This window comes from Mustela lutreola, chromosome 6 (assembly GCF_030435805.1).
Source record: "Mustela lutreola isolate mMusLut2 chromosome 6, mMusLut2.pri, whole genome shotgun sequence".
Classification (NCBI taxonomy): domain Eukaryota; kingdom Metazoa; phylum Chordata; class Mammalia; order Carnivora; family Mustelidae; genus Mustela; species Mustela lutreola.
The window spans coordinates 63,525,831-63,548,628 of NC_081295.1; the positions used below are offsets into that span (position 1 = coordinate 63,525,831).

The 22,798-nt window shown below is 41.2% G+C and overlaps 1 protein-coding gene across 6 annotated transcripts in view; it reads left to right on the forward strand.

The window, feature by feature from the left end:
• NHSL1 (NHS like 1) overlaps nt 1-22,798 on the forward strand; it is a 231,354-nt gene that overhangs the window by 140,871 nt on the left and 67,685 nt on the right. The window contains exon 1 of one of the 6 annotated variants that reach the window (XM_059177430.1): nt 21,626-22,136. The exons of the other annotated variants lie outside the window; for them this stretch is intronic. Coding sequence (XP_059033413.1) covers nt 22,079-22,136 — 58 coding nt within the window. The 5' untranslated portion in view covers nt 21,626-22,078. Of the gene's footprint in view, nt 1-21,625; nt 22,137-22,798 lie in introns of those variants that run through there. 6 annotated transcript variants of the gene reach the window in all.

Genomic DNA, 22,798 nt, shown 5'->3' on the forward strand with positions numbered 1-22,798 from the left:
ATAAACCAGCAACTTCCCCTTCTAGGAACGTACCCAACATCGAGGTATGTATGTGTCACCAAATGACATCTGTGAGGATGTCCAAAGCTGGGCATGAATCATGGAATGGATTTGTGTTCTCTTCACCAAACAGCATTAAGAATCAACCAATACTTGCCATGTGGATCCCATGGTTGAATCTCACAAACGTAATGTAGAGTGAAAGAAGCCAAACACAGGAAGTATGATCCTAATCACGTAAAATTTAAAACCAGGCAGAACTAACAAAACCACTGATGACTATGCCAGGGTAACAGTCACCTTTCGGGGATCGCAGGAGTGACTGGAAGGACATGAACAGAGCTCTGGGAGCTGGTCATCATCTCCATCTTGATCCAGGTACTGGTGACATGGGCGGGCACTCACTTGGTGCCATATATGTATTTTGTGCACTTTTCTGTGTCCAGTAAAAAGTTTACTTAAAGTCCGGCCTTTATTTGACTTTCCATTTCTCCCGCTTTGAATCTGTGTGGGGCTCTGCTCTCTGTCTGCTTTGCTAAGTACTCATTCGTGCCTTATGTATTCCCAGGAGTCCTATTACATGGTGAGTGGGTAGGAGGAAGCCTCCAGCACTGCAGATCTGGTTTGAATTCTTGCCCCACCATTTGGCATGCTTTTGGCTTTTGGATATTACCTAGCTTCTTACTGAGCCACCATTTCCTCATCTTGAAAAATGGGGACAATTCAAGCTCCAGTGCCCTAGGGCTGTGATGTGAGTTAAGTGAGATATTGTGCATGAAATGCTCAGCTCAGAGGAAGCACCGTCTGCTTCTAGCTATTATTTTTCTTTTGTTTCCCTAAAGACTATACTGTGCTTGTAACATATAGAACCATCTTGCCATTTGGCACCAGGCTGGACCTACAGCATAGACATAAGTTTAGGCATTCCATTCTTGCGTCCTTGGAGATTACACACTCTCAATTACTTCTCTGTTATAGTACTTCATATTCTTGATTCCAGATTAGTTAACCAATCAAGAATTCCTCTCTCAGTCCACTGTCTTCTATTCCTGGAGCTATTTGCTTCAGCTTTCTTATCTTAAAAAATTATTAATCTGCTGCTCCCCCCCACCTTAATTTTTTCATCATAAATAGATTAAAAATGCTGTGTGAGCTGTAAGACTTTGTGGTGGCCTTGATGGGTACCTTCTGCCCAAATGAGTGAGTCTTCTCAAGAATGTTCGGAACTTGAATCCAGCCATTGTTAGTTGGTGGAAAGATGATGTCTGCCAGTGTTGTACAGAAAGGTCATGAAAAGGCGCAGGGGTAGGAGGAGGAGGGTCGGAGGCCCTTTCTTTTTTTGATTAATGAAACTAATTAATTCAGAAAATAATTCCCGTCCTTTCTGCCTGAAGATTATTGTCATTCATTAACCCAGATAGTTGAATCCTGTTGTGTAATGCGAATCTCAAAAAGGCTCTGTGGTGGCTTGTGGACTCAGAAACAAATTAAGAGATCTTGAGGAAAACCCAAACATTTTTTGAAAAAGGAAATTACAAGGACTTATTTTAGTTTTTGAAATTACGTGACCTCACATATCCTTCAGTGCTCACATATTTTTCTATCTTGATAGCAAAGCTTAGTAATCAGTCATGTGGTCCACATCTGACCTTGCCGCTCCCCCACCTCCTCTTCACTTTTCTGTACGTCCGAATCTGGGTGTCTGGCCCCCCATTGCTCTGTACATTCCCCTCAGGGATACGGAAGCATCCACATAGCCAGATGTGATGCGCGGAGCTCTCTCTTAGCCTTATTAGCATTTTCTGGAAAGCTGGCTACTATGTTTTCCCTCCTCACAAGTCTTTGCTCTCTTCATTTCAAGGAACTACTTCTTCTGCCACTTCTGGCTTCTCCAGAGGACCTTCCTCCTCTTTTTCTGAGGAAGAACCTCGGGGTTCAATCTTCTGTTCTCTTGTATGCCTGCCTTCTTACCCTAAGTGCTTGCAGTCCATGGCTTTAAGTGTACGTTCTGTGTGCTCGTTTCCAAGTTGCTTTTAATCTCCAGCCCTGGCCTCTCTTCTGAGCTTCATGCAACTGCCTATGTGAGATTTCCGCTTGCGTGTCCAATAGACCACTCTCATGTATGGTGTCGGGGTTCCTTTTCCCTACGACGGTTCCTCCTGGACCCAGGTTTTTCCCTTCTCCGCAAATGGCATCAGTGGCCTCCACCCAGGTACCTTCCGGGAAAAAGTGGAGTTCTCTCTGATCCCTGCCTTTCTCTCCTGCCTGCATCTTTCTAATCTTTCTGCTCTACCTCCAAAATCTTTTTGAATCTACCCTTTCTCTTTTCCCAACACTAGTTCAGGCTACCATCATTTCTTGCATAGTTCTTAATAATGTCCTATTTCTACTTGCCCATACACAGTCCCTTCTCCACACAGTAGTCAAAGAGATCCGATTGAAGTTTGTGTACGTGTTGCAGAAAGTTGAACACAAGGTGGAAATGGCCATCTTTTCACTTAGACTCTGGCATAGACACACATGGCTCTGAATGTTGTTTGTTTTTAAAGATAGACCATTTCGGCAACATAAATGTGAAGAAAAGCATTGCTAATCAGCCCTATCTGATTTCCTGAAATGAGGAGAATAGGAAATACTGCCACTGTGTTCTGGATCTTTCTCCTGTGAGCTGGTTAGAAATCACTAGCTGTGTGAGGAGGAGTGTCCTTTCTGAAGCACAAGGAAAAACTACCACAGAGAACAACAAACAAGCAGACACTGTGCTTGTTTCCAAAGATTGCTTACAGAATTTTCCCATGCTCCCCTGCTGATTTTCTGTTGGGGGTCTATGTGTCATGGACAATAGGAATGACATCTTTTACAAATGTCATATTAGCCTTGAAAAATTAAATTATTTATGTATCGAGGTGGGAGCAAATTATTTTCTCCATCTGAGATGATAGCGCTCTGATTTAAAAAAATACACTGGATAGGAACATTAATATTTCATGCTTTTATTATAATACCTGAGTGTTTATGAAGAAGTAAATATTTGCAAGTTATGAGATACATAGAAATTCCATTTGCTTGCCATTGTTTCTTGATAAAAGTTGAAGGTCTTCACTTTATTAAAAGAAAAATTGAATAGCAGAAGAGAATTTCTTTTGAAGATTTGCTTTCTATTAAATTAGTACCACAGATTATACTGTGAAAAAAATGCTATTGAAGATATTACTAAATACATGGTAAAGCATTTTTATTCTGCCTCATTCAGAAAAGGTTTATTTGTACAGTTCTGCCCAGAAAAGTTATATTTTCTCAACAGGTGCTTACCTGTAGAGTGCTTTATTCTTCAGGGGCATTTTGTTTTTAATTTTACTTCTTCATTTTTTTACAGTGTATTTGAATTTTTACTTATTTTTAAATTTTTTTTTTAATTCAGTTTCTTCAGTGACATTTTAGAAGTGTACATATTGAAGTTACTATGTCATTGCTTAGATTATGCATGGTCTTTTCCATAAGAACTCATACATAGAGAATGAAGGCCAAACTTCTATTATTTTTTTTTCCAATTTTAAGTACATAAGGTAGGTGGAAAAGTGATTTAATTGAATTTGCTCTTTTAAATATTTATTTATTTATTTATTTGAGAGAGAGAGAGAGAGAATGAGAGCGAGCAAGCATGAAAGGAGAGAGGTCAAAGGGAGAAACAGATTCCCTGCTGAGCAAGGAACCGGAGGCAGGACCCATCTCGGGACTACAGGATTGTGACCTGAGCCAAAGGCAGTTGCCCAACCAACTGAGCCACCCAGGCGCCCAGATTTGCTCTTTTAATTTGTAAAGTCAGATTTCAACAGCCCATGGAGTATTCTAGTTGCCTAAAAAGCCTTGTTGTGAATCTTACCACCCTCACCCATATCGCCGTTATTTTTCTTGCATGACATGAATTTGAACAGGGCTTTTTTTTTTTTTTTTTTTTTTAAAGATTTTATTTATTTACTTGACAGAATGAGAGAGATCACAAGCAGGCAGAGTGGCAGGCAGAGAGGCAGGCTCCCTGCCGAGCAGAGAACCCGATGCTGGTCTCCATCCTAGGACCCCGAAACCATGACCTGAGCCAAAGGTGGTGGCTCAACCTACTGAGCCACCCAGGTGCCCCAAACAGGTCTTAAAAACAAGCAAACAAACAAATAAACAAAAAAAAAACAACTAGGATTTTTTTTTTTTTTTTTTTTTAAAGTTCTCATGAAAGGGAGCCCACAGGAAGAAACAATCCTGGACTGTGTTGAATTTTTCTACTCAACAAGTGGCAGTGTTGAATACTACTTGTTGAGTTCTTGGGACTACCAACACAATCTGAGTGAAAGAAGTCTCCGTCTCAGCTTTTGATTCAGGGAATTCTGGTATAAATAAACATTCTTCTGAATTTGAATCAAAACTGATATAAGCGACTACAAATCCAAATTGATTTTGGACTGTATTAGCGATTTTTCTTCCTGAAGAACCTGGCTAGAGGCGCCTGGGTTGCTCAGTCAGTTGGGCATCTGCCTTCGGCTCAGGTCATGATCCCAGGATCCTGGGATTGAGCCCTGCATCCGTCTCTCTGCTCAGCAGGAATCTTGCTTCTCTGTCTCCCTGCTTGTGTTCCCTCTCTTGCTGGGTCTCTCTCTCTGTCAAATAAATAAATAAAATATTTTTAAAAAATAATAACTTGGGTAGAAATCCTGCAGCAGTTTCTGTCATTGGCTCGCCCAACTCCCAGCTCACACCTTCCTGGCCTGACTCCTTTTCCTATCAGGGTAGCTAAGCAAATGCCTTTATTCTCAGACTCCCTTGCAGCTAGAGTGCAGGTATGTGGCCAAGGCACTATCAAGCAGTACTGAATTTGGTTGCAGTGTGTAGGTATATAGGGTCTTTGGATCTATTTGTATGCCTAGCTGCACTACCAGCCTAGTGCTCCTCTGACATTGACTTCTGTGGACACTTAGCATCCAGACTTGCATGTGATCAGTGATAACAGCAGGTGGCAGCAACAGTGTTTCACTGTGACCGTCTTAGCCATGTGGCATGTCAACTTAACCTCTGGCCCTCCTGGAGATTCTGAAAGATCCTTAATATCTCTTAATTGATCCTTTTTCCTTAATATAATGAGTAGACTCTTTTGTTTCCACCTCAGTGTTCTGACATTGTCTTCATAGCCACCTGACAAGGCATTGTCTGTCTTGTTTCCATTACCTGATATTCTTTCCCTAAATACTGATAGTATAGTGGTTAGATGTTGTTGGGCGTTCTTTATCAAAATTTATGCAAATACTTCAGCTGTTTATAACTAAGATTGGGGGAAAGTCAGCATTTAAAAATAAATACAGAGAATATGTTATTTTTCAATTATGGTCTTTGATCATGACCATATCATTTATGCAAATCCCACTCTTAGAAGAAAATCAGTTTGTCTAAGTAAAAAATAACCAGGAACCACAGTATTCACTCAGAATTGCCCGACATCATGAAATCAAAAGAGAAACTGGTAAGGCTAGAGGCTAACCCAAGGCAGTGGGTGGCCACATCCTATCCCTGGACTGTTGGTGTTCCAGTTGGAATAGGTAAAGCATTTCAGAGAGTCAGGAAGTGCTAGGACACAACCAAAGGTTAGGCATGGAGTCAACCATGAACATAAGGAAGACAGATTATTTACCCCCATTCCTTTTTTCATCAACATTAGCTCACCTTGGATTTATAGAATTTGCCTAACTTTTCAGTTCACTTTTCCGTTGTGTCTACAATTCTTGTCTTCTTCTGTCTTGTATAAAAACCCTTGATTTTTGCCCATAACTGACTGAGGTCTAACCTCTTTGACTTGATAGGCAAGGTTCCTCACAACTGCTCCTGACTTTCTTTTCCAGCTATATCTCCCACTGCCACCCTTGTGAACCCCACTTGGTCATCCCAGTGGGCCAGCAGATTGTCTCAGGCAGGTCCAACTGCAGACACCAGTGTAAGAAGGGAATCTAACACAGGGTTTGTGGTACTTAAGCAATCATTGGAAAAGCCTGGGGAAACAAGTCCAAGCTGAGCTCCCAGGAATGACTCCCAAGACGCCATTTCAGAACTGGCTTACCAAGGGCTCCCTTGGTTCAAGCCCTACCTCAGGGCTTGAACACTGAGACTTAATTATTGGTCCTACTGAGATGCTTCAGCAACCGGACTTACCAGCAGAAATAGCTGAAGCAGCAAGAGTGTGGACTCAGGTCCTCGGTGAGATCCACCAGGTGTACCGGCTTTGCAAACCAGGTGTAAGGGAGATGGGCAAATGCGGTTTTCAACTTCTAGATATTCACAGGCAGTGCACCCTGCAAGGTGGTCTGGGGCTTTGAAGGCAATGTACGCCATCCATTATACATGTAACTCAGTATTCCCAACACAGACGACTCGCTCTCTTCACTGTGCCTTTACTCTTGCTCTTTGGTTTAGTTGGAATGTGTTTCATATCCTTCTCCATCTAGCAGATTCTTATTCATGCATCACACATCACCTGCTGTCATTTCCTCTGATACTGTTTCCTTCTAGTTCCCATTAGAGGGCACCCTCTATTTAAAAATGTGTCTTATTAACATTTGATTTCATCAGTCTTCCATCCAATGGAGTTCCTAACAGACAAGGAATAGGTTGTTTATTCACTCATTTTGCTCTTCAGTCAGCAAACTTACTAATATCTCCAAAGCCAACGAAAGCCCAGTCCCTGTCCTCAGGGAGATAAGGTTCAATTATGGAGGGATAAGCCACAAAGAAGCAGATAATGCCTCTTCTGGAGAGAAGGCATGGGAGGCAAAATGGTCAAGCAGGAGTTTGTAAGAGAAGGTTGTCTTCATCTTTGGGTCTTCAGTGCCTAGTGTTGTGCTTGGTGTGTAGTGTCCTTAATGAAGAAGTCCAGGCTGAAAATGAATGAAATGACTTTTTTGAAAAGTACTTTCGTGTCTAACTAAAAGCTGTCTACCAATACTGTGATGCTTTAACGTTAGCTCTTTTCTTTCTTTCTTTTTTTTTTTTTTAAGATTTTATTTATTTATTTGACAGAGAGAGATCACAAGTAGGCAGAGAGTCAGGCAGAGAGAGGAGGAAGCAGGCTCCCCACTGAGCAGAGAGCCCAATGCGGGGCTCGATCCCAGGACCCCGAGATCATGACCTGAGCTGAAGGCAGCGGCTTAATCCACTGAGCCACCCAGGCGCCCCATTAGTTATTTTTGAATACCACAGAATAAAGCTAAATTCTCCGGCGCTCATTTTGTTTAAACTTTTCCTCCTGTAATTTATTCCTTTAATAAAATAATAATTGCATGCCTACTGTGTTTCAGATCTGGCGCTCAGCACCTAGGCCTTGTGGATCCAGAGAGCCGTGGCCTCTGTTCTGTGGTCCAGATCATGTGTCTTGTTGGAGATAGAGTCACCAAACAAAGAACTATACCCAAATACGAAGTAATGCTGTAAGGAAAGTATGGGTCTTGATGAGAGTGAATAATAGGCAGTGTCAGTGGAGTCAGAGGGTCAGGAAGGTTTTGCTTTCCTGAAGAGATTGTCAGTTAATCTGAGACCCAGAGGATGATGGGAAGAGAGTGGGTTAAAGGTAATTCACTGGTCCTTCTGGCTCCCATTTTTTCCCTAGCAACGAAAGAGTTTTTCCTTTAACTCTTTACTTCTCCCTGTCATACAGCTCCAGTAATCCTTTGGTTGCCAATATACTTGGTATTCAGGAAAATAAATTCCAATTTAGACACACAGGGAAGCTTTTCAAAAAGCAATTTACATTTGTGAAGTGAAAATAGTCATCATCCATGTGGGAATTTTTTTTTTTTTAAGATTTTATTTATTTGACAGACAGAGATCACAAGTAGGCAGAGAGGCAGGCAGAGAGAGAGAGGGGGAAGCAGGCTCCTTGCTGAGCAGAGAGCCTGATGCAGGGCTCCATCCCAGGACCCTGGGATCATGACCTGAGCCGAAGGCAGAGGCTTTAACCCACTGAGCCACCCAGGCGCTCCATGTATGGGAATTTTTATTTCATTATTTGCCAGCCATTTCCTAGGGGAAGTTTTCACTGAGGTTAGACTTTTGTGGTATTGAAGGACAGGTGCTTTTAAATTCAACCAGCCCTTTCCCTCCTTCACTGATTCATGAAGATGGATGATTATCCCATTTTTCTGAATGTTCCCAGGAATGTTATGTGTTGTTATGTTGCCTCAAATTGGGGAGTAGCTGACTTGGCAAAACAAATACTTGGATTTGGCTCTGGCCTTACAAAATTATCGTTGGGGGGGGGGGTCTTGCCACGTGTGGAATACACAAAACATTAAGTCAAACCATTTAAAAAATTAACCTAAGAATGGATCATTCATGCTAGAGCGTGAATAGATTTAGAATAAGTACATTTTATTAGGAGAGTAGGAAGAAAGATAAATGTATGTGGAGAATGGAGGCAACTTTAGGGGAACCCAGTGGAATTAGCTAGTCCTCCTTTGATCAGTGTGGGAATCTCCTGAAACCCTTCTCTTGCTATTTGCATCGACCTGAGAGGAATTTGCAGGCTACTGCTGAAAGCAGCCCTCTGCCCCCAGACTCCCAAATGGTCCCCTTTACCACTGTGTTGTTTTTAGGGCATGCTACACATTTTATTTCTCTCTGAATGAAGCATTCACGTTGCCATTCAACATGTCTAGTTTGGGGTGCATTCTAAGTCAAATTATACAAGAAGCTATTTGTGGCATTCAGCAGCTGCAGAAAGAAGAGGCTGTTTGGGGGTGGGGGCAAGGGAGAGTGGTGGCGTTAAACACAATGTAAGTGAAGCTAGAAAGTTCAGAGTATAGTGTTATCATTGTTGATGGTTAGGTGTGATTGTATTGACAAGAGGAGGATGGAGGTTCCTGTGTGACCAAGTGAATTTTATCCTATTTCAACATGGGATGCCCTGCAGGCACAAGCCCTTGGTAGATGCTCCGGGGTAGATGCTCTGGGCTTTATTTTGATAACGAATGTGATCTAGCCTCCAGAGTCTGTGGCTGATTCCCCTATCCAGTGGGGTACAGTTGGTGAGTATCTCTCTTCAGAAAGCAGTTACAGTAAAATAACTCCATTTCATCCCGTTGTGCATGGACATCGAGACAAGCAGAGAACAGTGCGGGTGCTTGAGGACTGCCTTTGAGAGCTGAAATGTTTACTTGGTTTTAAATATGGTTCACTAATGAAAATTGATTGTGGCAGCCCCGTTTAAACATGTTTTATCACGTAATGATTTATATGGACTGCTATGCACAAAGAGATGGGTGTTTCAGATAAGGGGATAAAAATGGGTTGAGCTAAGTCTTCTGAGAGCTGCTGTACAATGTGTTAGAGGTTTGGGGGAAATTATTTGGCATTGTAAGAACCTCCCTGCATTATTTTCTACCTAGGTATCTTACTTTTCTTTTTACTCTGGTTCAGGAAAACATTTCATGTCTTTATTATCAGTCAGATTTTTATAGCGCTTTCTACTCCCTTCTGCCTTTTTTTCTTAGTGAACAAAAAGCAATAAATAAATAAATGAAAATAAATTGAGGTAGGTAAACAGTGTACAGAACTACAAACTCTCTGTACCTGTCTTTATGGTTCCAAGCTTGCTACTTTTGACTGCATGTTGAAGCTACCGTTAGAATGCATGAGAAAAACTGTTAATCTCAATCCTTCCTATTTTGATTGTATCTGCTATGATGCGAAGAATTCCATGATTTTTTTTCTGCTGTTTCCAGCCCTGCTGATACTGAGGGGGAGGAGCTAAGTATATCGTTTTAACAAAGTCAGTGGCGAGCCATTACCTAGCATCAGCATTCTTGTTTTGATTACCATTTGATTTTTCTCAGATTCTGTGTGGGCCTAATTATGTGGGCTCTGCAATCAACACGCCTCCCTTCCGTCCAGCTGTGCCCTAATTGTACCGCCATCAGGTCCTGGGAGTGGAGTGCACTTCCACTGTGTGGGGACAGAAACCTGCCCTGGGAACTCCTGGCTTTAGAAACAGTAGGTTACTAGAATTTAGAGACACTGAATACATGTCCCCCTGTAATAACCGATGTCTTGTCTCTCGCTCTCATTTGTTGATTGCTCATTAAAATTATCCTTATCTCTCGCAACTGACAAGAAAAACCAGTGAAAGAACATGAAACGTTGAGCTTAGAGGAAGGTTTATTCGTGTCAAAAAATGCTTTGCTTGACTTTAATGAAAGTTCTGTACTTCCTAGAATTATTCTGAATATCATTTTATGCCTGGCTGACCTTCCTTTGCTCCCGCTGTGACACCTCCAGCATAATTACGGATCCTTCCTAGCCCTCCTGCGTCATACTGAGCTAGGCTTTCTCCGTTTGAAGAATTCTGCTGCTGTCTATCCAGTAGTTGAGGACATTGTAATTTTTTTTTTTTTAACCAACCCTAATGAGATAAATGTTGTCCTTGCCTAGGTCAGCCTTTACCATTGTTAGAAAACCAAATACAGTTAGATATTTAATGTTGCTGTCAGTTCCTCAGCAAGCCAGAGCCGTCTATCTTAATTTGTCTGATTATCATTTTGCATGTGGACCAGCTGGCCTCTTGACAAAAGCAGTTGGTCACACCAGTTTATTAATTGTAGCGCTCATCTTAACCATATGTGAAACCGTATAAGCAGTCACAGGAAGTAGAGGAAAGAAAAACGGAACAGTTCGTGAGATGGTTCCACTGCTTAGAAAATAAGGAGTCCAAATGATTCTTTTCTCTAAATCTTTATACATACTGATCATTAATTGTAACAAATTTAAGCAATGAGAAATACGCTTTTCCTTCTGTCATTTTAAAGAAAGTATTTTTCTTTCATGGACAATCTGGCTTCAGAATCCTTGTCTCGCTACATGGAAACACTCTCGTTTGGATATCTGTTTGGCAAGAGTGTATGTTTTGGTTGTAAAGTGAGGTGGACCTCTTTTTTCTTCACTGTTTGCCGGTTAAATGTAGCTGTCCCTGATAGATTCAGAGATGTTTCACATCATTCACGGATGCTTCCTTAATCCATGCTTGGTTGCAGATGCTAGGCAGTTTATGAAAATTCACAGAGATTATGGAGTGTGGGTCTTCCTTCATTGGAGGGAGATGGGAACATTCTTTTGAGACCTGTTAAATCAGAGACATTTCTTCCAAGCTCTTCTGTCAAGAGACAGTAAGTAGCCAGGATCATTTTCCTGTGTAAATGTTTCACTGGCTACCAGTCCCCCTGCAGGGGGCGACCTTCTGCTTTGTTTCATCAGCCACCCCCCAATGCTCCCCCAATGGAGTGTTCATTAGGATGTCCCCCTTTGTCCAATTTTAAAAAGTACAAGAGAACCCAGAGTATAAAGCACTTTAGCTAATCACATGACTCTTAAGTTAGATCTCTTATCATCACACTATACTTCGGCTTTTCATTCTACAATGAGGTTTTTTTTTCTTTCTTCCCTGAAGATTTTAAAAAGTTGAAATTGATTTTTTTTTCTTTTCAAATTTAAAGTTCATTTCCCTTTAAGTTATTTTTATTATAAAAGGATATAATTATGGTAAATTTAAATAGCAAAGAAAATTAGTCTCTAAGATGTGATAGACCCCTAATACGCATTCTGTGTTTTGAGTGATTGAATTAGGAAAGGTGAAGTGAGTTTAGTTGAGAATTGAACTAATTGATATGTAGCTCTACTTATATACATTATTTCTCTCCTGAATGAGCCTTTATATTCCTCATGTAGGCTGAGTAGAATGAATTAGATGAATCAGTACTAATGTGGGTAGACAGATTAGAGCTATACAACATTTCATGAATAATTGGTACAAGCCTAAGAGGCTTACAGTTAATGAAATTATTCATTCTCTTTCTGTGAGACAGACGTATTTCCCTTTTGAGGAAGTTCTCCTTGAAGCAAAATGGCCTATATTTTTGAAATAAAGAGTTATTAAAGCTCTGTCAAGGAATACCACGTAAGGTTAATATTTGAAGTGAAATTTGAAAAACAAACAGGGGCATGCCACGTCAGGCTACGTCAGGCCTTGAGCATTTCAGGTGGAAGACTGACAAGTGCAGCAGCATAGAAGCAGAAATGAATGTGGACATTTGCAGCCCTGCCCCACCAGCTCTTCCCATTGAAGGCAGAGGCAGCGTAGGAGCCCAAGATGGAGGGTTAGTGTGGGTGTTGGATAGCTATGTGATGCGCTGCAGGTCGCTTAGTTTGTAAAATGAAAAGGAGTGGATGGGAAGCTCTTTGGGAAGGTGTTCAGCTCTGTCTAGGAAAATAGGAAATCTTTTTTCAACTTGCCCTTGCCATATCCGTGCTCACAGGGACTTCCAGCCTCACGGCCCATTCCCTTCGCAGAGCTCTCCACCATCGTGCCCTGTATCTCCAATCTCCAGATTGTCCTGTGCCCTGCATTAGACATTGCTCCCTTCCAGCCCTGGAAGGGAGGTCTGAGTTTCACATGCCGTGTCAGCAGGACTCCCTTTGTGTTTTGGACTTTTGATTGGGGTTCTGTCTGCCTCGCCTTTCATTTGTTCAGCATTTGTCACATGAATATTGTGGCTTGACTAAACTAGTCACAGTGATCGCAGACATTTTAAAATTGGCTGAGCAGATGGTAGCAATGGTTTTAGACTAAATTATTAACTAGGATCCACAGCAGAAGCCTTGAGCTTCAACACATGCAGAGTAAAGGGTATTTTCTAGCATCAGAATTAACTGGTCAAGTGGATGCCAGATCAGGTTCCTTCTAAAGAACTGATACATTATCGTCTCCTAAGGTTTCCCTTTACACCAAGCACCTCCCTTCACTGAGGTTTCCCTTTCTACACCAGCCACTCCATATTGATGGAGAGATTTCCATCGGTCTTGTTTTCAATATGCCATATGATTCATCATTAAAGATTAATTCAGAAGCAGAAGGAAAAAAAGATCATTGTACCACTGAAGTTCTAGAACACTGGGGATTTTTAACATGCCTTTGTGAAATAACATAATTCAAGGGACAATTAATATAGTTCTTCATGAGTGTCTATCATCAGACACATGTTTTCATTCCGGGAAAGTATTTCTACAACATTACCTTGCAAGTGTGTGTGTGTGTGTGTGTGTGTGTTTAACCTCCTTAAGCAACCATAGAAAGCACAAGATCAAAATCACACCTGGGATATAACTGAAATTTCCCCACTTGTCTCTAAACGGCCTTTCTTTTTTATCTGGTTTATCGAAAACTAATATCCTATCCAGGATATGGACCTCATTGTGATGGCCCTCAAATCTCCTTTAATTTGGCATATTCCTTATTATAACTATTATTGTTTTGTTATTGTTATTATTATTATTTGACTTACCAGAGAGGCCAGCAAAATGTTACACTTTTAGTTTGATGGTTTTCATTTTTTCCTCTAGCTCTTGTATTCCCTGTAAACTGGAACGATTTAGTCAGCAGTGTTTAACCTGATTTTACCGTAGGGGATGCTTCTCCTTGGTATTTTCGCCACATCAGGGGCCACTTACTTGTCCTATTAGCATCTGCTGGATTACGGGGATGGCAGGCTGGTCCTTTCACTGTGCAGTTGTTCCAATATTCCTCTTATATGACAGCTCTGCAGTAATGGAACCTAAAACTGACAAGTGAATCAAAGAAGTTTTGAATGCATAAGGTCTTAGACTGTTGAGAGAGGATTAGTAGAAATTTGGAGAAAAATGCCTGATGTGAAAAAATAAGAGGCAAATCCTTTAGTCACATATAATCAACTCACCTTTTTGGGTTGTTTCTAATCAAATAAATACCTAACAGCCAGAACTTGTAGTCAATTCAGTTTGTCTTGAAAAATATAAAGTATATTTTTTATCTCTGTGCTAAATCCCTACAGCTGTTTTTTTAATATCGTAAATTACAATTGTGTCAACTGTAAATTTTTTTTTAAAGTCCTTTTATTGTGAAATTTTATCTCCCTGAAATTCAATTTTATGTCTTGGGATTCTATATTTTATCTGACAGCCCTATTTTTTTAAAGTTACTCTTTTATTTACACATTTATTGATTATTATGAATTATTCTGTATAATTTGCTTTGCAACTTAATAATTGTTATTTTGATAGATAAAAATTACAGACCTACGTAATTGCCCTCAGTGTGAAAAGTGTTTATAGAAACAAGAAGCACAATTCGTGCCTCCAGAAGTTAGAGTTGTGGGAAGACTTTGTTTCTTTAAAGTTTTTTTTTTTTTTAGATTTTTATTTATTTATTTATTTGACAGATAGATCCCAAGTAGGCAGAGAGGCAGGCAGAGAGAGAGAGAAGAGGAGGAGGCAGACTCCTTGCTGAGCAGAGAGCCTGATGCGGGGCTCCATCCCAGGACCCTGGGATCATGACCTGAGCCCAAGGCAGAGGCTTTAACCAGTGAGCCACCCAGGTGCCCCAAGACTTTGTTTCTTAATAGATGGGAGGGGGCACCTGGGTGGCTCAGTTGGTTGAGCAACTGCCTTCGGCTCAGGTCATGATAATGGAGTCCCAGGATCGAGTCCCGCATCGGGCCCTCTGCTCATCAGGGAGCCGGCTTCTCCCTCTCTCCTCGCCCCTTTCATGCTCTCTCTCTCAAATAAATAAAATGTTTTAAAAAAATAAAAATAATAAACGGGAGGATAGGACTAAGCTATCTATAAGTTTATTACTAAAGCATTGCTGTGAATGTTTAAGTAGATTATGTTGTTTGTTAATTTTTAAATATTTCTCTTTTTTTAAAGATTTTATTTATTTATTTGACAGAAAGAAAGAGTACAGGCAGAGGAACAGCAGACAGAGGGAGAAGCAGACTCCCTGCAGAGCAGGGAGCCGATGTGGGGTTCAGTTCCGGGACCTTGAGATCATGACCTGAGCTGAAGGCAGTTGCTTAACTGGCTGAGCCACCCAGGCATCCCTAAATATTTTCTAAAATCTCTTACTATTAGGGGCACCTGGGTGGCTCAGTGGGTTAAGCCACTGCGATGCTCGGGTTATGATCTCAGGGTCCTGGGATCGAGCCCCGCATCCAGCTCTCTGCTCAGCAGGGAGCCTGCTCCCCCCCCCCCTTTTGCCTGCCTCTCCATCTACTTGTGATCTCTCTCTGTCAAATAAATAAATAAAATCTTTTAAAAAAAAAACCCTCTTACTATTTTTTTTTAAAGATTTTATTTATTTATATGACAGAGAGAGATCACAAGGAGGCAGAGAGAGAGGAGGAAGCAGGCTCCCTGCTGAGCAGAGAGCCCAATGCGGGACTCGATCCCAGGACCCTGAGATCATGACCTGAGCCGAAGGCAGAGGCTTAACCCACTGAGCCACCCAGGCGCCCACCTCTTACTATTTATTTATTGTACACTTTATTTTATAGGCCAAGGGGCCTTGTATTGGATGCTTTCTGCTGTGATGTTTTCCAGTGTTCCGGGTCAGTACAAGAATGCTTGGGTGTGTCTGTGGATTTAAAAATTGTATTTCAAGTATTCTAACCATGTGTAAAGATAACGAGGATACCTAAATTAATGTAGTCATGTACAATCTTTTATTTCAGATGTTAAGCTTTATTTTTAAAAGTAGCCTAAAACGAATCAACAGTCAGTAAAAGTCCTATTTATAGATAAGGTTGGGCTAAGAACTCTCATGTTTTAAAGAGGTAAAATTCCCTTGAAAGGAACTTAAAATTATCTTTTGGTATATTCCACTGATCCGAACGCCATTATATCTCATTTTTCTTTCCCTTACCTCCCTTCCAACTTCGAGAACCACCATGAGCTTTACTGATTATTTATTCCATTTTCAGTTGATCAAGGATTCAAATTTTGTGTGATTCAAAATGTATATACTACATGGCATCACACCTGCATGTAACTCTTGTGGGCGGTATTTGAAAATATTCCTCTTTAGTTAGTACTGTTTAACAACGTTTGTGAAAGTTTTTTGTATTCAACCTAAAGACTTTTAATGCCACAAACTCACAATGCACAGAAGAGGGCCTGAACTTTTGTCTAAGGGGAGATGGGGCTGTGGGAGAAGAATTCAAGGGGGCTAAAATAGAAGCCTTTTCTGTGAGTGCTGGGAGACTTAGCACTGCTCTTAAGAAACTCCTAGGTGTAAACATATCTTTTGTCCTTAGTGAAAGTAATGAGGTCCTTAGTGAAAGTAATGAGGTTGTATTTTAAGGCTGTACTTCAGACGAAGATGTGGGTGTTAAGAGAGTCATTTATTAAACAGCCAGGGCTTAATTTTAAATTTTTATACCTTAAGTGTATAATGGTTTCTGAAGTTACAGACTTAAAGACAGACTGGTAAGACCAAGGTAGTTGTAGAAAAATGGCCCCGAATGAGCACTGATTTGGGCCTCGTCACCTCGGGCACACATTGCTCCACCAGCACCCAGCTTCTCTTGCCGCCCCTGGTCCGGTACATTCACACCCACTGCTCATCTGGTACTAGTGATCTCTTTGAAACGTGATACTGGCCTTATAGCTTTCCCTTTTCAACTCTATCAGGGACTCCCTGGCCCACCAAAGTAAACCCACCCCCTTATGGGAAGAAAGTTCCTTCGGGGTCTGACCCTGCCTCTCTCCACCTCCCTTGCCACCTTTCCACATCGCCCCCCCCCCCCGCCCCCCAGGCTTATCTGGAACCTCCCTGTGACCGTGACTGTTTTATCTGAGAGTTCCCTCTTCCACTTGTACTCCAAATGGGCTGGGTGCCCTTTAACATCTTTTTCATTAACATCATAGTCTTATCTCTCCCTGTGCTTGCTCACTACTTTATTATTCTTATCTCTTTGGGTGTGTTGCTCCATTGGACTTTGACCTTCCTAGGGTCAGGAACCAAGTTTGATTTACTTTTAACCCGGATGTCGGTTGTGGAACCGGGGTCAGTTAATAAGTTCTCTATGTAAAACTTCTGAAAACTTCTGAAAGTGCATAGTTACAGGTAAAATCTTTAGACTATGTATTACTTTGCAAAATATTTCTATAACTCTTTGCTAGTATGTGTATACCTACTCCTGGAAAGTAATCCGATCACTGTAGAAATAATCAGATGATTCCTAGGAGAAAAATTTTAAATGGTGGTCAGAAATAAGATTTCATTTCACTGAAAAACTAAGCAGAAATGTTGGAACGTTATAAGGATGCAAATATTTAGGCAATAGTAGTGGTAATAGAATTCTCAAGGAAGATAAGCCACCAGGATGGTTGAAGTGATGAGGAGCATATTTTTCTGTATAACATTTGGCAGTATTTTTAAAGAACAGCGATTCTCAAATATTTTTATTATTTATGTGTCTAATAAGGATTTTTGTAAGGCACATTGACTTGAATATACTCACTAAAGATATCTTTTCCCGGCTTTTAATATGTGCTAATGAAAGAGAAAGCAGGACACCCAGAGACTCCCCTTCGCTCCTACGTCGCCTTGGCTTCTAGATCTCCGTTTTCTCATTTTTGACTGAAGATGAAATCGACCCGTCTGGTTCATTGAAAAATTGACTACACTCGTCCTTATAGAAACGAGGAAGTTCTTGATAACCAGTTAGGGTTTGGGGGGGAAAGCAGGTTAGCTTAAATTAGCTGTCCAGCGTGAGATAATGTGAAATTTAAGTAGAAGTTAGCTATATGCATCTGGAAGACATACAAATGAAAGACAATCGTGTGAGAGGAAGATTGAGCAGAGTCTTTAAAGGCAGTAGCATAGTCTATGGATCATCCGCCTTTTCCCCTAAAGGTCCAGATAGAAAATAGCTTCATTTTTATAGGCCATACGGTCTGTGTTGAACACAGCCCGAGAGCAGCCATAGACAGTAGATAAACTCATGGGGTAGTGGTGTTCTGTTACAACTTCATTGTTGGACACCACAATTGAAATTTCATAGAATTTTTACATCATGAAATATTATCCTTTAATTTTTTTCAACTATTTAAAAGGGCATCAGCTAGTTTTGGCCAAAGGGCCTTAATTTGCTGACTCGGGCCCTTTCTCCAGTAAAAGCATCAAGGTTTCAAGAGGGAATAAGTAGACAGCACCTGACAAATGTTTAAGGACAAGCCCTTTGAAGCTTGTTAAGAGTTTGTTAGAACTAGGGGCACCTGGGTGGCTCAGTGGGTTAAGTGGCTGCCTTCGGCTTAGGTCATGATCTAAGGGTCCTGGGATTGAGCCCTGCATCGGGCTCTCTGCTCAGCAGGAGCCTGCTTCCCTCTGCCTCTTTGCCTACTTGTGATCTCTCTCTCTCTCTCTCTCTCTCTTGCTCTCTCTCTCTCTTTGTCAAATAAATAAATAAAATCTTAAAAAAAATAAAAAAAAGAGTTTGTTAGAACCCAGAGAAGGAACAGTGAGATGTAGGAAAGGAGCTAGTGTTATTTATACCCAGTGTTGATGAAAAGCTCAAGAACTGGGTCATTTGTGGTATGTAATTAAAGATAATTAGAAGAGGAGATAGAAGACCATTGGGACTAGTTAGAGGTGCACTGGAGACCACTGGGAATTTTTTGTGAGTGAATAAAATTTTAGGCATTAGAAAAGATAGCGTGTAGTGTCTATACTATAGTATAGATAGTATAGTATAGTATCACTATAGTGATAGTTTTAGAGCAATCTTTCATGGAGGTGATAGTTTAACTCTGAGACAAGTAAACAGACTAAAGTCTGTGAAGTTGATTCCCCTTCTTTGAAAGCATGACTGACCCTTCTTGAGCTGAGGACTGCTTAGCTATGTCTTAAGATTATACTCATCTATGTGACAAATATATATGCTTACCACATATCAGATACTGTTCTAAGGACTTTATCAATAATAACTCCTTAAATTTTCATAATAACCTTGCCACATAAATACTTTTATTTTCTCCATTTTACAGATGAGAAGACCAAGGTATAGAGAGCTTCCTCCTGTAGTAAGTGACTAGTATACTTGGTGGGATGGCACCAGTATTGGGCTCTTCACTCCAACCTTCCCTATAATGTCAAATTTACCATGTTAGGGCCCCTGGGCACCAGGGTCAGATGGTTAAGCATCTGTCTTCAGCTCAGGTCATGATCTCTAGGTCATGGGATAGAACCCCACAGTGGGGCTCCCAGCTCAGGAGGGAGTCTGCTTCTCCCTCTCCTCTGCCTTGCTTGTGCTCCTTCTGTCTCTCTCTCTCTCTCTCTCTCAAATGAATAAATAAAATCTCTAAAAAAAATTTTTCCCATGCCTGGGGTATTTAAACTTTTTTCCTCCTGCTATTTATAGAGTTAAAGTTGGAAGAGGAGGTACCATGGTACCATGGATTTATTTATTTTCTGTTGAATGTATAAATGGAGCTATTAAAAAAATACTAGACACTTCCATTAAAAACCTGGCTCTTAAATAAACTATGACATGGAGACAGTGGAAATTATAAGCCTGTTCTCATGCTGATATGCAGGCTATAAAGTAAGAGATGATGAAATTATTGGGGAAATCTTTATAAGTAATAAGCTCTTTCAAAATGTAACCTGATGTGTCATGATGTGGTAAATACCCTAATTTATTTGGCTAGTATCTGAAGATCTGGACTGGGGTGGGGGGGGCAGCACGGAACGATGCCTAGAGGACAGTGTGGCCTGGAGGCCAGCATGGAAGCCTGCTCCCGACTCCCAGCCTTACCACTGACTGGTGTGCAACCAAGTAGTGCTGTCATCTGGACGCAGCTACGGCCACTTGCTATCAGACTTAATACCAAGTGAGGAAGGAAATTCCTCCCCGTGTGACTCCTACGGCAGTTCATTTGCTTAAAGCACACCTCTGACTTCCTACTTCCTAGTGGACTAGAAGGTTCTTCCCTCCCTCCCCCACTGATCCTCTCCACCCCCTACCCCTTCCCCACTACCCAGTGATCATATCCCCTGTTTAAATGAGAACCAGTAGATTCACTGTAGATTTTTGTTTTATTTCCATCTCTTCCTTAAGGTTTGTACTAACATCTCATCTTTTCAATGAGGTCTGTCCTGACTCCTATTTAACACTGCCGTCTGGCCGGCTTCCCTAGCCCTACCGTCTTTTTTATTCTTCTCAGCCTTTTCCTCTGTCCATTCACTTACCACCTTCTAACACGCCGTACAGTTGTCATTTACTGTGAAATCATACAAGCCCCTTGAGGGCAGGGATGTCCTGGATGTCCCCGAGGTGCACGGTACGGAGAATGTTCTCAGTATTTACCTTTGGGCTGAATGTGTGGATGCCGCCGTTGTAGACATGAAAAGCTGCAGGCTGTTTCCAACCCCGCGTTTGTTGAGTGACAACGGAACCTCCGAACCTTGAGGGATGTGAATCGGAGAGCTTTTGTCTAGAAGCTTGCCGGCTACTACTTGTCTCTCGGGCAGTGAGGCTGAGACGCGGCTCTTGAAGCAGAGCGAGGTCACTCTTGCTTATAAATCTGTTTTCCTAGGGGGAATTTCGCTTGCTAATTTAAGGCAGCTATATAATTTAACTTTGGAGGCATTTCTCATTTGAGTCATTTCTTGTTTGCCATCTGGCCATGTAATTACTTTTAAGTAAAACTATGTACAGGATGAAAGAACACAAATTGGAAATCCGATAATGTGGATGGTGAGATGATCGTGTGTGTGTGTGTGTGTGTGTGTGTGTGTGTTTTGCTTTGCTTTTGCTGTTGTTCAAAAAATAAGATTAAGGGGGGGGGGAGCATTTGAGGAGGAATCATTCCAGAGCTTTCCCTAGAGGGAGCCCCTTATATAAATTTTCTTCTTTGACTAAGGGCTTTTGTTATAAACGAAATGTTTTGAATTAGTGGATTATTACATTTTTCCATTCATTTATAAGTCTGGCCCTAAGCTGTGAAACCAGAGGTTGTCTAACATGTCTCCAGAGCTGTTCTGCCGCGAAGTGGAACTGGGCGGAGGTGTGAGCATCATTCTTTCCCTTCATCTGTTTTCCTAGTATTCTCCCGTCCGTATTCTTTTCTTTTTTGTTCCAGTCCCTTCACCCCGGAAGTTATTTTCCTAGTGCCAGCCCGAGTGTTATTATTTCTGAAGCTTCCCTTTCACTTTGCTTCCCCAGTTCTTGGAGGTTAATTGCAAAGGGACAAAAGAACCGGAACCCAGTACCGTATATTCAAGTTCAAGAGAAACCTAAATAATGTTTGTTTGGAATTACTGTTCTCCCTCTGGGGTAGGGGCAGGGGAGGGGAGGAGGCTGGAGTGTGGAATTTTTTTAAACCAGGTGCTTAGATGATAGTTAAATTTAAAATACAGATTTAAATCATTAGGGTACAATTGTAATGCTGATGTTCAGTCACAGGCAAAAACCAAACCAATCCAAAACAAACAAACAAATAAAAAAACTGGGTGAGAAGACCGGAGGTACTAATTTGCATGAAAATGCAGCCAAGTCATCACTTAGAGCTCTGTGGAAATTCTGTTGTAAAAGTTTTACTGCTTGTAAACGTTCCTTTGGTGTGGGAGGCAGAACGTGGGGGCGTGGTCAGGGAAACAATGGTTTGGCTCTGCCCCCCCACCCCCAAATCAGTTCAAACGCCTGAATTAACTGGAGAGTCAAAGAATCAGAACAGACTTGCTGTAAGACTTTTGGGGTCCAGCAAACAGATCTGGATGTTCCTAGTAGCCTAGTGAAAATGGGGAATACATTTGCTTCACCTTGACTTGCATAGAGGAAGATCTGCACTGTTTTCATGGATTCCAGAGAGAAGAAACTTTGGATCTGTTGAAGAGAAAGTGAATAAATGAGCACCGAGGCAGAAAGGCTGATGTGGCTATCATGCAAATAAGAACTGTGATTGGCTTTCTCTTTCTTTCTGTACACTTTGTCACTGCAGCTCTCAGCGTTAAAGATTAGGTTTCAGTGGGAGCTTTTCAGGTTCAAGGACTGTTAATGGCTTGTAACTGCCTGACAATAAACTCAGCCTCAACATTACATCAGCCCCCAGCAGATGTCTAAAGATTTGAGACTGGAGGAAAAAAGTTAGAATCTGGAACAGAGGGATACAGCTTACCACCTGCTTGATGGGCTGAGCTTTTAATGTGATTTAGATTTCTAAGCCCTATGTACTCATCCTGGAAATGGTGGCCTTCATTAATGCAAAGATCAAGTCTTTAATTAAACTTTTTAAGAAAAAAAGTAAGTAATTTCTCCTCCCCCCCCATGTTTGTGTGCGTGTGTGTGTGTGTGTGTGTGTGTGTTGTACTATTTCATCTTCTTGAGTGATGGAATTGGAATGTGAAAACATTAATTAGCACAGGTTAAACTCCATTCTCTACTAAGTTCAAATACCTCTGACTTTTATAATTCTAAGGCAGAATTATGTGATTTTAGCATGTCTTATTTATTTATGCTTGGAATTTTAGGTGAATTCACTTCGGTGCTTCTCAAAAGAAGCCCTTTGAACAAAATGGGGTGGAGGGAGCCTTGTATTTACCTTATGTCTGCCTTGATACATGTTTTTTTAATTCTTCGGCTTACCATGCAGGGAGGCTGTGTGTGATCTATCATGTATTGTTGATGGGGATGATCCTTTAAAATTCCCCGGAACTCTCTGTTAACGTATTTCAGAGCTCTGGGACAAACTGTCTAGACTGATCAGTCACTGTACAGTACACAGCGTTTGTGGCATGGCTTCATTGTGTACTGACCCTTGGTTTACATATCTTTGATCTAGGTGCTTCTCCTTTCTCTGCAGAGTGTAAATATTACAAATACATGGTTTTGTTTTTACATAGCTGTTGGCTTAGTTCAGTTGAGCTTTTGGGCCAGTGATTTTAAACTAGATTAATGTGGTTGGG